This window comes from Rhinolophus ferrumequinum, assembly GCF_004115265.2.
Source record: "Rhinolophus ferrumequinum isolate MPI-CBG mRhiFer1 chromosome 5 unlocalized genomic scaffold, mRhiFer1_v1.p scaffold_110_arrow_ctg1, whole genome shotgun sequence".
Classification (NCBI taxonomy): Eukaryota; Metazoa; Chordata; class Mammalia; order Chiroptera; family Rhinolophidae; genus Rhinolophus; species Rhinolophus ferrumequinum.
In genome coordinates, this window is record NW_022680355.1 from 10,831,444 (window position 1) to 10,844,700 (window position 13,257).

General features: G+C 39.5%; 1 protein-coding gene across 1 annotated transcript in view; it reads left to right on the forward strand.

Annotated features, from left to right (window-relative positions):
• APBB1IP (amyloid beta precursor protein binding family B member 1 interacting protein) overlaps window positions 1–13,257 on the forward strand; it is a 107,620-nt gene that overhangs the window by 57,174 nt on the left and 37,189 nt on the right. Inside the window, exons 5-7 of the mRNA XM_033100616.1 lie at window positions 1,958–2,035; window positions 11,521–11,680; window positions 13,005–13,126. Coding sequence (XP_032956507.1) covers window positions 1,958–2,035; window positions 11,521–11,680; window positions 13,005–13,126 — 360 coding nt within the window. The remainder of the gene's footprint in view (window positions 1–1,957; window positions 2,036–11,520; window positions 11,681–13,004; window positions 13,127–13,257) is intronic.

The window sequence follows — 13,257 nt, forward strand, 5'->3', positions numbered from 1 at the left end:
TTAGATTTCTGACTACTGGGAAAACAAACGACTGCAAAGTTCATATGGTCAATATTTGGGACGTTAACTTACAATATGTCTCTCATAAAAGTGAAAAGAGAACTTTTAAGGATTTTTCTTAGAGTAAGCCACTTTAAAAATATTTTAGAATAAGAACCTAGCTCCATTTCCCGTGGTTTCCACATTTGTTGTACTGTGTGATGATGGTCAGTATCCTTAAGTATAACCTTAGTAATCCTGGAAGTTCCTACAGTGACTTTTGAGTGAACAAATATAAATCAAATATTGAATCAGACTCATTGCTCTGTTATGTATTTATTGTAGAAAAATTATTTCAAAATTGGTGACCTATAGAGAGCAGAGGGTTTTTTATCCAGCTTGATTAAGCTATAATTGACATATAATATTGTGTAAGTTTAAGGTATACAACGTGATGATTTGATACACATATTGTGAAATGATTACCACAATAAGGTTAGTTACCACCTCCATCACCTCACATAATTAATTACCTTTTGTGTGTGCATGTGATAAGAACATTTACGATCTACTCTTTCAGCAACTTTCAAGTACATAGTAATAAAATATTGCTAACTATAGTCACCATGCAGTACATTATATCCCCAGAACTTATTTTGCTTATAACTGGAAGTTTGTACCCTTTGACCACCATCTCCCCATTTTCCCTATCCCCCAAGTCCTGGCAACCACTATCCTACTCTCTGCTTCTATGAGTTCAGCTTTTTTAGATTTCACATGTAAGTGAGATCACACTGTATTTGTCTTTCTCTGCCTGACTTATTTCACTTAGCATAATACCTTCAAGTTTCATCTATGTTGTCACAAATGTCAGGATTTCCTTTTTTGTGACTTAGTAATACTCCATTTCCTATATGTCACATTTTCACTATCCATTCATGCACCCACAGACACTTATGTTGTTTCCAAGTCTTGGCTGTTGTGACTAACGCTGCAGTGAACAAGGGAGTGCAAATCTCATCAAAGTAGTGATTTCATTTCCTTTGCATATATACCCAGAAGGGAGATTGCTGGGTCATTTGGCAATTCTAGTTTTAATTTGGGGGGGAAGTCCAGACTGTTTTCCATAGTGGCTGCTGCAATTTACATTCTCACCAACCCTGCACAAGGGTCCCCTTCTCTCCACTTCTTTGCCAACACTTGTTATCTCTTGTCTGTTGGACAACAGCCATTCTAATGAGCAGAAGCTCTTAATGTAGTGTTCATGAAGATTTTAGGGAAGGCATGATATTTTTGTGGCTCGAAAAAGAAAAATTAAGATCCACTTGTGTGAGAAAATATATGTCTACTTTCAAGTAATTAGGATTTAAGCAGAACAGTTCATTTCCTCATCGTTCTAAATGTACTCATAGGTAGGAGAGCCTTTAATAATCCTATTCTCAAAATACAAAAATCAAAGGATTTGGGGTTCATAAGATATTGAACTCTCTTCTCTGCCTGCTCATGTGTGTTTCTCAGTGTTTTTAGTGAATTATATGTTTAAGTTTCAGTCTAAGTCTTATCTTTGGGGGAGTTACGGTCCCCTTTAGGAATCTAATGAAAACTATGGTAGGAATCCCAGGAAATGCATACTGACCCAAAATAATAATATAATTTTAGGAAGTGCTCAGCTCTCTTGAGATCCCTCTACAGATTCCGCAGAGATTGTTGTGGATTAAATACGTGAAGCTCTGTTAGTGTCATCATTTCATCTGTTAAGTTACTGTTCCTAACATAGTGAGGGTGACTGCCTTGTATATCTCTGGGTTGAAGATTTTTATTATAGTCACTTAAATTCTCAAACTCGATCATGTGAAATTTGGAGCCCTATAATGCAGCCTTTTGCTAACATAAAGTAACTAAGACACTAATGACGGCAAGGCTAGTTATTTGTTGTTATTCTTTAACGAACTGTACTGAATGTCTTGCCATTTTACAGGAAGAAGAAGAAGCCCAAGCAAAGGCTGATAAAATTAAGATGGCATTGGAAAAACTGAAGGAGGCCAAGGTCAAGAAGGTAAATTATGACTCAGTTTTGCAAGAGGAAATTGAATTAGTGACATTTCACTGTGCTTAATGATTAAAACATTAAAATCTCAAGTGATGCTTTCCAAATAATTGTAACATTTTTAATTTGAGGAGAAAGATAAATTACATAGTTATTCTTTCTATGACATCAGTTAGCTCATTTGTGATTGATAAATAGGGGACCTATGTTAGTATAAATGTGGAAGAATTCAAGTCTCTATACCCAGGGCTCCCTCCCACTCACGGTGCCCTCTCTGGTTCTGCTCAACAATTAGCTACTAGCAGGTGGCGCCACCTTCTGGCCCATCTCAATTGGGTCAGAGCTCAGCTTCGGTTGGCCTCGCCTCCATCTCAGCACTTCTGTGACTGCATTTTTCATTTCCCCTGGGGCAACTTCCAGCCACGCTGCCTGACCTGGATGTCCAGGTTATTTCCTGAGGTACCAAATGTTGCTTCGCTAGTGCTCTGGTTTCAAAGTTGCATAGGCTTGAGTTACCTGCCTCTAAATAAGCTTGTAATTTTATTGTGCATTTTTTTGTAAAGCATAGGTTTTTCAAGAACACATGTATAGTATTATAACAGAAATGCCTGTACTTAACCTTAGTGTAAGCATACACCTAATAATGAAGTGTTACTGATAGTTAATTGGTAAATTAAGGGAAGGATGAAAAATCTTTGTCATATTTCAACTTCTGAAGCATATATTATCTCAGACTTTTTAAGAACTTTTCAAATATTGCTGGGTGAATAGTTCTTTTCATACAGGGCATTAGACTTTATGTTCATGCTCCCTTGGATGAAGATGTTCAATACATGTTGATTGATATTCAATAAATATTCCTTGACTATCCCTGCATTCAGACTGTCAAGGTTCATCTATGAGTTTTTCCTTGTCAGTCTGGTTCCATTCATTTCGAACATGCATGAACTTCTCCATCATTATTCTTCCCTGTTCCCTCCATGTGATTAAATTCCATAATCAGTCATTGAAAGTATGCATCCTGGCTGTCTGGCCCGTCCTCCCCTTGTACTCACTCTGTGAAACCCTGGTTCAGCGCAGCTCTCCCCCTCCTGAGCCTGGGCCCTCCATGCTGCCTGAGCTTCTCCAGTCCAGTCACTCTCCCAGTAACCTAGAAAACTGTTTCTACCTTTTCTTGTCCCCTCTTTAAAAACCTCTAATACCTCTCTCCTCATCCACATTCCCTCACCTAATGGTGTTGCTGCCCAGTACACTGAGAAAATAGAAGATATCAAAAGAATGGTGCCACAAGCTCCCAACACACTTACCCACCTGCCTGCCTGCACCTGGAACATAGTGTCCATAGTCTTTCTTGTTACTGTAGGTGACTGTCACATTCCTAAGACCAGCCCCTCCCCCTGTGTTCCAGTTCCCATCCTCTCTCCTTGTCCCTTCCCTGCTCAAACCCCTGCGCAGGCTCCCATCTCAGGAAAACCCAAATCCTCACATATGGCTGCCTGCTATCTCCCCCCACTCTCTCCCCCACTCACCCCTTTCTAGCTACCTGGTCTCACCGCTGCTCCTCCAGTGCTCCAGGCACACACCTGCCTCAGGGCCTTCGTTGTTTGCGATCCCCCTACCTGGAAAGCTCTCCCCCAGATTCCAGTGGGTCCTTTCTGTCCCTCCTCTAGGTCTGGTCACCTGCTCAGTGAGGCCTCCCCCATCTGACCTTGCACACATGCACGCCCAATACTGCCTGCTCGTCTCAATTTCCTTCTTCTCCTTTGTGCCTGTCACCTTCCAACACACTGCCTACATCCCCTCCTCACCCCCACAGAAGCTCTTCCAGGCATCTTGTGTTTTCCTCACTGATGCATCCCCTCTCGTAGAACAGGTGCTAAGGAGATAGAGAGTGAACAAGTCAGGTGAGGTCTCTGCTTGTGGAAAGTTCAGTTCTAGTCAGGGAGATAAGTGCTGTGAAAAAAATAAAGCAAGAAGGGGTGATAGTGCCCAAATAAGCCTCTGGGTATAAAACGAGGGTCACATTGGATATATTTTCAGAGAGGAAATGAAAGAGAAGTTGATTCTGAGATAAAAAGGTAAGACAACTGGCATACTCAGTCTGTTTGCTTCAACTGGAGGTTAAGAGAACAGAGAGGAGAGAGCAGCTGTTTCCTGCATGTCATGAAGAAAGAGAACGTGGTCATAATTTAGTTGAGGTGCATTGTTAACAGTAAACCCAAAGCAAAACCTGCCTTGATTCAACAGAGAAGTTGTGAAACAAAGCCACTCTGACCAGTGGGAAAGGGAAATTAAGCCAGGTGCTATATTTGTTCTGATTTCAGACACTCCAGATGTTTCTTAAAAGAAAAGCCTGTGTGTGGCACAGAACATTCATAACTGTGACATATTCATCCCATGTTTTCCTGAAAATAAAACCTAGCCGGACAATCAGATCTAATGTGTCTTTTGGAGCAAAAATTAATATAAAACCAGTCTTATTTTACTATAATATAAGACCAGGTCTTTATAATATAATATAACATAATATAATACCGGGTCTTATATCAATTTTTGCTCCAAAAGATGCATTAGAGCTGATTGTCGGGTAGGTCTTATTTTCGGGGAAACACGGTACATTAATAAAGTAACTACAATGTATTCACACATAATCTACACCATGCTTTTAAAGGATGGAGATCAAGTCTATCGGAAGTATTTTGCCCTCCAGTATTCTGTGGGATCTTGACATCATTTTGGATTATGAATGATGTACACATCTTGTAGGACAAAGCTTTGGAACTGGAAACACAATCAGACTCACTTGCTCATTGTGTTTGTGTTTGTTTTAAAGCTCTGTGACACAGGAGAACAATTGTATTTGTAAATTTTAATATAAAAGAAAAAATATTGTATTTGCACCAACCTAATAAATGCTTCAGGGATAAGATATTCCTATATTTAACAGCTTGCAAAAGAACAAGAAGACATTATTAAAAACTGTAAAATCTTTACTGTAATGAATTAGAGAGGGGGAGTTTCTTCATTCTTGAATCATTTTACCGTATGTCACATAGCATAGATATGAAAAGTACTTAGTTTGCTAAATCACGTAACTGTAATTTAGTGGTGTTATGTGTTGGTATAGCTACTCTTCAGTTTGCAAATGTGATGGAAGCTGTGAATAACAGTAAATATGGTTTCTTCTTGCTAAAAGTCACCAGCCTTCTCTCGGTTTTTTTTTATTTTCTAAGTTTTATAATTGTGGACATTCATAACTACATGTGGATTAAATTTAGTTTGCAATTTCTGCCAAAAAAGAAACAAACCTTTCATCATTGTCAAATTATGTGGTTTCATTTTTCTTTTCTCTCTATAAAAGCAAAAGAAAACACCCATATATTTTATTTTCTCAAGAATTCCTAAGCAAGAATGAAATGTGGTCAAACATCAATAATTTTTCTGTCACGAAGATTAAGTTTTCTAAGTCCCAACATTGGCATTGTTTCTTAGGACATGTAGCTACTTTATAGCAAAAATTCTCGGCAGAGAGCAGCAGGCATGCCTTCTACAGAAAATAAATCATAATAAAGACCACTATTTGAGGAATTTCTGTTTTTCCATGCTTCATTTCTCAGGTCAGATGAATGTATCTTTGATACTGAGGTACTTGGGCTTATCATTTTAAATATATTCAAAAAACCGACATATTTTAAAAAGCAACTATGCAACTAGAGGTTTTGGGCTACAGATTTTCAAGGGGAAAAATATATATATTCTTCAGACAAGGCTGAATTTGAATGGTCCCAGGAGGAGGAAATGTGCTTTTACTGGCCTGATTTCTACATTTTGACTCTTGAGAAGATACTACCAGAAGATTCAACTTGTGGTCCTTGCCTTCTGCTCACCCAGATTTTTATCACCACCCACACCCTTGATTGCTTATCAGTAACTCTGCATAACAATCCATAGGAACTGAACTCTCACTCTGTTAACTAGAGAATGTTTTCAAGATTCTATTGGAAATGGGACAGGAGGGGCAGTTTCACAACTGCTCAGAATCAAACCCAAACTTTTGGGGAGGAAGAAACGTTACCAGTTGTATGGCTTGTCTCTCCAGTCCATTTAATCACTTTTTAAATAGTGATAAGTCTCATTTGTGAATTATCAGGACCAACTCTAGGCAAACAGCATAGGTAGAATTTGTCTTCAGCTATTTCGCACTTCTCTTTTTAAGTTATTAGGTTGGTGCAAAAATAATTGTGGTTTAACAGGTTAAAAATAATTACAAAAACCTCAATTACTTTTGCACCCACCTAATAGAACAGAAATTTAAGCAAGAATGTCAGGTGGTTCTAGTTGATGATTGTGTGTGGAATTGCTGTGGAGTCGCTGCTGGTTGTGTGTAGAGTAGTTGTGGGCACCACAGGCTGGAGATTGGGCAATGACTGTCTGGAAGGACAAGGCAGCACCTACTTCCTCCATTGTGCTCAAAGATAGACTCTAACTTGACTAGACTAATCCCCACTTAATTAGGTAGGATCAGTGTAATAACTCAGGGCCTAGTGGGCACATTTCCTCTGTTCGTTGTCAAGACTGGATATATAGCACCATTATAACCTGTAGCACTCATAAATAACAAACTACTATCATTAAAATATGCTACAAATACACACGTGTCAAAGAAGAGCCAAATGCTAGCTGCATTACTTCATGAATTGATTTTGTTATATTGCATCAGAATTGTGATCTCTCTTGGGATTCAGAAGTTTTAATAACTCTGACACATTGTCTGGGAAAAGCTAGTGAAATCCTATATCCTTTTTGAAGATGAGTAAATGCTGCTCCCACAAAACCATCCAGATTTAGAATGAGATTACTACCAATTTGACTGAACTCAGTGCAATAGAATTTTTACAAATAGAATGAAAAGTCAATTAGATCACTAATTTGCCTGCATACCTCCATAACAGTTGTTTCTCAGTCTACAGTCATTTTGCTTAATATACCTCTAGTCTCAATTGTATTCTGCTGTGATACAATCTGGCTCTCCATAAGGCCCCTCCATGACATCATGTCATTGTGCATTCCTGACCTTCAAAGAATTGTAGGTTAACCAAGTTTGTCTTACTGGGTCTTAGAACTCTTGGGTTGCATGAAATGGGACCCAACTCCAACTAAGCAAAAGAGAAAATTTTATTATAAAGACATGGGCATGGCTTTCAATCAAGAAATGCTTCTGGCTCCAGGATGAAGCTGAATAAGTAATAGAAAGATGTCAGGAGATTTTCTGGTCAAGACAGCAGAGTAAGTAAACGCAGTGCTAACCTCCTCTCAGGACCATATCAGTTACAACTAAACCACAGAAAAACCACTATTGAGAATTGTCAGATGTCTAGCTGAACCCAAACCCTACAACTACTGACATACAGAAGAAGCCACCTCGAGACTGGTAGGAGGGGCAGAGACGTGGAACGGGCTGATCCCACACCCGCATGTGACCACCGAAAATCTACAGGGAGAGACCCAAGATGGCGGAGTAGATAAATGCTGTGCTTGCCTAACCCCATGAACATATCAAAATTAAAACCAAATTATAGAACAATCAACCTGGAGAACCATCTGAAGTCTAGCTGAACAGAAGTTTTATAACTAAGGATATAAAGAAGAAGCCATGTCGAGACTGGTAGGAGGGGTGGAGATGCAGAACTGGCTGGTCCCGCACCTACATGTGACAGTTAAAAATTAGGAGAGATATCTTGGCCACAGAGGTTCCCCATGATGCAGCGAGGGACCCCAGCCCCACACCAGGCTTCCCAGCCTCGAGTATTGGTGCCAGGAAGAGGATCCCCCACAACTTCTGGCTGTGAAAAACAATGGGGATTCCAACCATCCAGGTGGTATGTAAGGCTGTGGGAAACCCAGAGATCCCCTTAAGGGCCCGCGCAGACACTAACCTTGGACTCCAGCAGAGGGATGGTGACTCTGGGAGCATCAGAGACATATGGGGAGAGACTGAGTTGTGTAACTTCAGGATGAGGACTGGAGGGACAGCCCCCATTTTCCCTGTGTGTGGCCTTGCTCCCAAGCAGCCAGCAAGTGGGTGCCATCTTTCCTGTGTTGAGTCCTCCTCCACAGGCCAAATCTGAATCTGATTGGCCTGGTGAGCTCCACTGTTCTGCCCTGCTGACTCACTGAGACTCTGCTTCACCCAATTTGTGTACCACATGGGGCTTTATTACTGGCTGCACACTATGGGAGCCAGCAGGTGGCAGCAGGTCTCAGAGTGTCCTGGTTATTTGCAAAGCAACCTCAGACCCTGGTACTGGTGGCAGCCATCCTCGGTTCACAGTGTAGCCTATCACACATGTCTCTAACTACAGCACAGGCAACAACCAACTGTGGATCACTTTGTAGCTCCTACTTATCTTGGTAGTCCCTGGCCAGTCACAGGCAGTGGGTGACCTGGGCCTGCACCAGAGCCCCTCCCTAGAGGCCTCAGAACCAACATACTTGGAGGTTGGCTTCAGACTACAGCAGAGCACCACACAATTAGCCCCACAAACAGCACACACAAAGGGTAGTCTCAAAGGGCACCAGAACCTGCTGGAGTGAATCATGCTCTGTGGGACAAGCCCCCACACAGTAGCCTTTAAACTGTGGACATGGCCAAACCACATAGCCAGTCAATACCACCCACTGACATGCCAACAGCAATTAAGGCTCAACTATAACAGGAGGACACACAGGTCACACAAGGGACACTCCTGGATCACCCAACTCAAGTGATCATGGAAACTATGCCACTGGGCCCCACAGCACACCTACTACATAAGGCCACCCAGAAAGACTGGGAGAAATAGCAGATCTACCTAATACATCGAAACAAACAGAGAGGCCATCAAAATAAGGAAACAAAGAAATATATCCCAAAGGAAGGAACAGGAGAAAACTCCAGAAAAAGAATTAAATGAAATGGAGGCAAGAAATCTACCAGATACAGAGTTCAAAACAGTGGTTGTAAGGATGCTCAAGGGACTTAGTGAGAACTTCAACAAAGAGATAGCAAGCATAAAATGGACATAGAAACCATAAAAAAGAACCAGTCAGAAGTGAAAAATACAATAACTGAAATGAAGAATGCACTAGAAGGAATCACCAGCAGACTAGATGAAACAGAGGATCGAATCAGTGATTTGGAAGACAACATAACAGAAAATACCCAATGAGAACGGCAAAAAAAAAGAATCCAAAAAATGAGGAGAGTTTAACAGGCCTCTGGGACAACATCAAGTATACCAATAATTGCATCATAGGGAGGGAGAGCAAGGAATTGAAAACCTATTTGAAGAAATAATGATAGAAAACTTCCCAACCCTGGTGAAGCAAATAAGTATACAAGCCCAGGAGGTGCAAAGAGTCACAAACAAGATAAACCCAAAGAGTCCCACACCAAGACACAGCATAGCTAAAATACCAAAGGTTAAAGATGAAGAAAGAAAAAAAAAAGAAAAAAAAAAAGAAAAAAAAAAAAAAGATGAAGAAAGAATCCTAAAAGCAGCAAGAGTAAAGCAGTTAGTTACCTACAAGGGAGCTCTCTTAAGACAATCAGCTAATTTCTCAACAGAAACTTTGCAGTCCAGAAGGGATTGGCAGGAAATATTCAAAGTGATGAAAAGCAACGACATGCAACCAAGATTACTCTACCCAGCAAAGCTGTCATTTAGAATTGAAGGACAGACAAAGAGCTTCCCAGACAAGAAAAAGCAAAAGGAGTTCATCACCAGCAAACCACTATTACAAGGACTGTTAGAGGGACTTTTTAAGAAAGGGGGAAAAAAAGGTCAAAAATATGAATAATAAAATGGCAATAACTACATATTTATCAAGAATTACTTTAAAAATTACTTTAAATATAAATGGATTAAATGCTCCAATCAAAAGATAGAGTGGATAAGAGAACAAGACTGTTAAATGTGCTGCCTACAAGAGAATCACTTCAGATCTAAAGACACACACAGACTGAAAGTAAATGAATGGGGAAAAGATATTTTATGAAAATGGAAACAAACAAAAAGAAGCTGGGGATAACAGTACTTATACCAGACAAAACAGATTTTAAAACAGAGACCAAGAAGGACCTAGTAATTCCACTTCTGGGTAATTATCTGAAGAAACCCAAAATGCTACTTTGAAGGAAGGTGTACATCCATATGTTCATTGCAGCATTGTTTACAATGGCCAAGATGTGGAGGCAGCCTGGGTGTCCATAGATGAATGAGTGGATAAAGAGGAGGTGGTACATATCATGCTTTTTGGAGCAAAACTTAATATAAGACCTGGTCTCATATTATATTATATCACGTAAGACCTGGTTTTATATTATAGTAAAATATAACCGAGTCTTATATTAAGTTTTGCTCCAAAAGGCACATTAGAGCTGACTGTCCAGGTAGGTCTTATATTTGGGGAAACACAGTATATACAGTGGAATATTGCGCAGCCCAGGAAGGGAATGGGTTCTTGCCATCTGCGGCAGCATGGATGGACCTGGAGGGTATGGTGCTGAATGAAGTATGTCAGCTAGCGAAAGACAGATGTGATGTAATTTCGCTTATATGTGGAATCTAAAGAACAAAATAAATAAACAAACAAAACAAAAGCAAGCTCGTAGACACAGAGAACATTGTGATGGTTGCCAGATGGGAGGATATTGGGGGGCAGGGTGAAAAAGGGGAAGGAATTAAGAAATACAAATTGGTAGTTACAAAATAGTCATGGGGATGTAAAGTAAAACGTAGGGAATATAGTCAATAATGGGCTAGTAAGTATGTATAGTGCCAGCTGGGTACTAGACTAGTCTTAGGGACCGCTTCTTAAATTATATAAATGTCTAACCACTGTGCTGTACACCTGAAATTAATATAAAATAATATTGAATGTCAACAATGATTGAAAAAATTTAAAAAGGTGGGGAGGAGAAGGGGACTAAGAGGTCAAAATATCCAGGTATAAAACAAATAAGTCATGGGGATGTCATGTACAGCACAGGAAATATAGTCAATAATGTTGTGATAGCGTGGTACGGTGTCAGTTGCTGGACTTACGGTGATCGCTTCTTTAGCTATATAAATGTTAAATACGTATTGTGTACACCAGAAACTAATATAATATTGTATGCTAGATGTATTTTAATAAAAATCTTTTTTTTTAAATGGCAGGTAAACAGCAAGTCAGCACTTCTTTGGTTTTGTTTGTCTCTTTCTCCCTCACCAGAATGCAAAGTCTCTGAGGGCTGGGCAAGGACTGTGTCTATTGTGTGTTTTTCATTTTTGTGAAATGATTTCTCCACTGCTATATTCCTAACACCTTAAACAAGTTCTTGCCATGTGAGTGAGCTCACATTAAGTAGGTGGGCAGGATACATTCTTACTTAAATTCACAGAAGCAATAGCAACTTTGAAACCTTGTTTAGTTGCTGAAATTTAGTGGCTGCTCTGTGGCTTTATCCTCAGCTGGTTGTCAAGGTGCACATGAATGATAACAGCACGAAGTCCCTGATGGTGGATGAGCGACAACTGGCCCGAGACATTTTAGACAACTTGTTTGAGAAAACCCATTGTGACTGCAGTGTAGACTGGTGTCTTTATGAAATATATCCAGAACTACAAATTGGTAAGTCTCATCCCCAGATATAGGCTGTACTCCCATAATCTGTGGGTTTGCTTTATTGTGGGTTTTGGTCTCTTATTAAGAAGAGTTTGGTTTAAGGCTATTAAGACTTCCCGTACATCACTTCCCTTCTGTCAGACTTAGTTCTTGCCTCTTCATTTCTTTGTGAGGAAGAGATTCAGATTATAGCAGGTGGCCAGACCTTGGGGGATGTAAGTATTATTATTGTCACTTCTCTAGTGGTTCCTAAGGGAAAGAAAGTGACGGCATGATACTTCTTACTCCATGCTTAGTAAGCTAAGCAGGTTGCCTGAGCTCCTGGGTATCTGTCAGCTAATGTCTCCTCAGTATTCGCTTCTATTAAACTGTAGTGTAACTCTGCCTCACATCACAATTCATTTCCCCTTTCTCCCTCCCACTCACATAATGCCTGACACTTTGTCTAGTAGAAGAGGCTCAGCCCCAAAGAGCAAAGGACAGTTGATAGAAATTGATGGAGTTAAAAAAAAACAAACACAAAAAAAAACAAAGAAAGCAATTAAAGAAATACTCTGTTATTTCTCATCTTAATACCACTCACTGAGCGATTATCTCTCAGGAGAGCTTGGTGGAACATAGAATTGCTTGTTTTAGAAGCTTTCAGTGAAATTGTTTTCTGAAGGAAATGGCCTACACTACAATAACCTCTTGAGGTTTTCTTCAACCCTCTGAGTCAAACAGAAAAATGAAAGCCTTCTTTTGTGTTTAGGTTTGGTTCTGATATTCATGCATTGTTTTTAGAGTTTAAGGAATGATATTTTAGAGTACTTATTGTATACTTTACAATGTCATTCAGAGTTGTTTAAACTTTTTCCTCCTTACAGATAGGATGTTTACTTCCACCTAGAACTACTTACAGTCAATTTGAATAGTGCTGCAATAAACGTAGAGGTGCATAGATATTTTCGAATTAGAGTTTTGGATTTTTCTAGATAGATACCTAAGAGTGGAACTGCTGGGTCATAAGGTAGTTCCATTTCCAGGGGGGTGTAGATGTCTATCTATTACATTGTTTTGTACACCTGAAGCTAATAAAAAAAAATCCTAATTTGAAAAAAAGTGCAATGGCTTACCGTGATCACTGTTTTTTGTGAAAAATAAATTGAAGACGTGACACTGAAAAATAAATGTAGCAGAGGTGTTACAATATGACATCATGTAAGAATTAGGAATTCCTAAAAACCGATGAGAAGTATGAAGTATTGTGCTTAAGTCAATACTAGCTTATTTCTCTTTTGGAAACCCTGATGTGTTGGGTCTGAAAGACTGCTTTTTCTTGTTTCATTAGAAAGGTTTTTCGAAGACCATGAAAATGTTGTTGAAATCTTATCAGATTGGACAAGAGACACAGAAAATAAAATGGTGTTTTTGAAGAAAGAGGAAAAATATGACGTATTTAAAAACCCCCAGGTAAGATACCTTGTATATTGTTAAACCATATGAAGTATGGAGGATTTCTTTAATGTCACCTGTGTGCTAACCACATCGTTCATCTCACAAAATACCGCAAATGTGTTCCTTTCAAAGAAACACAAACTCAA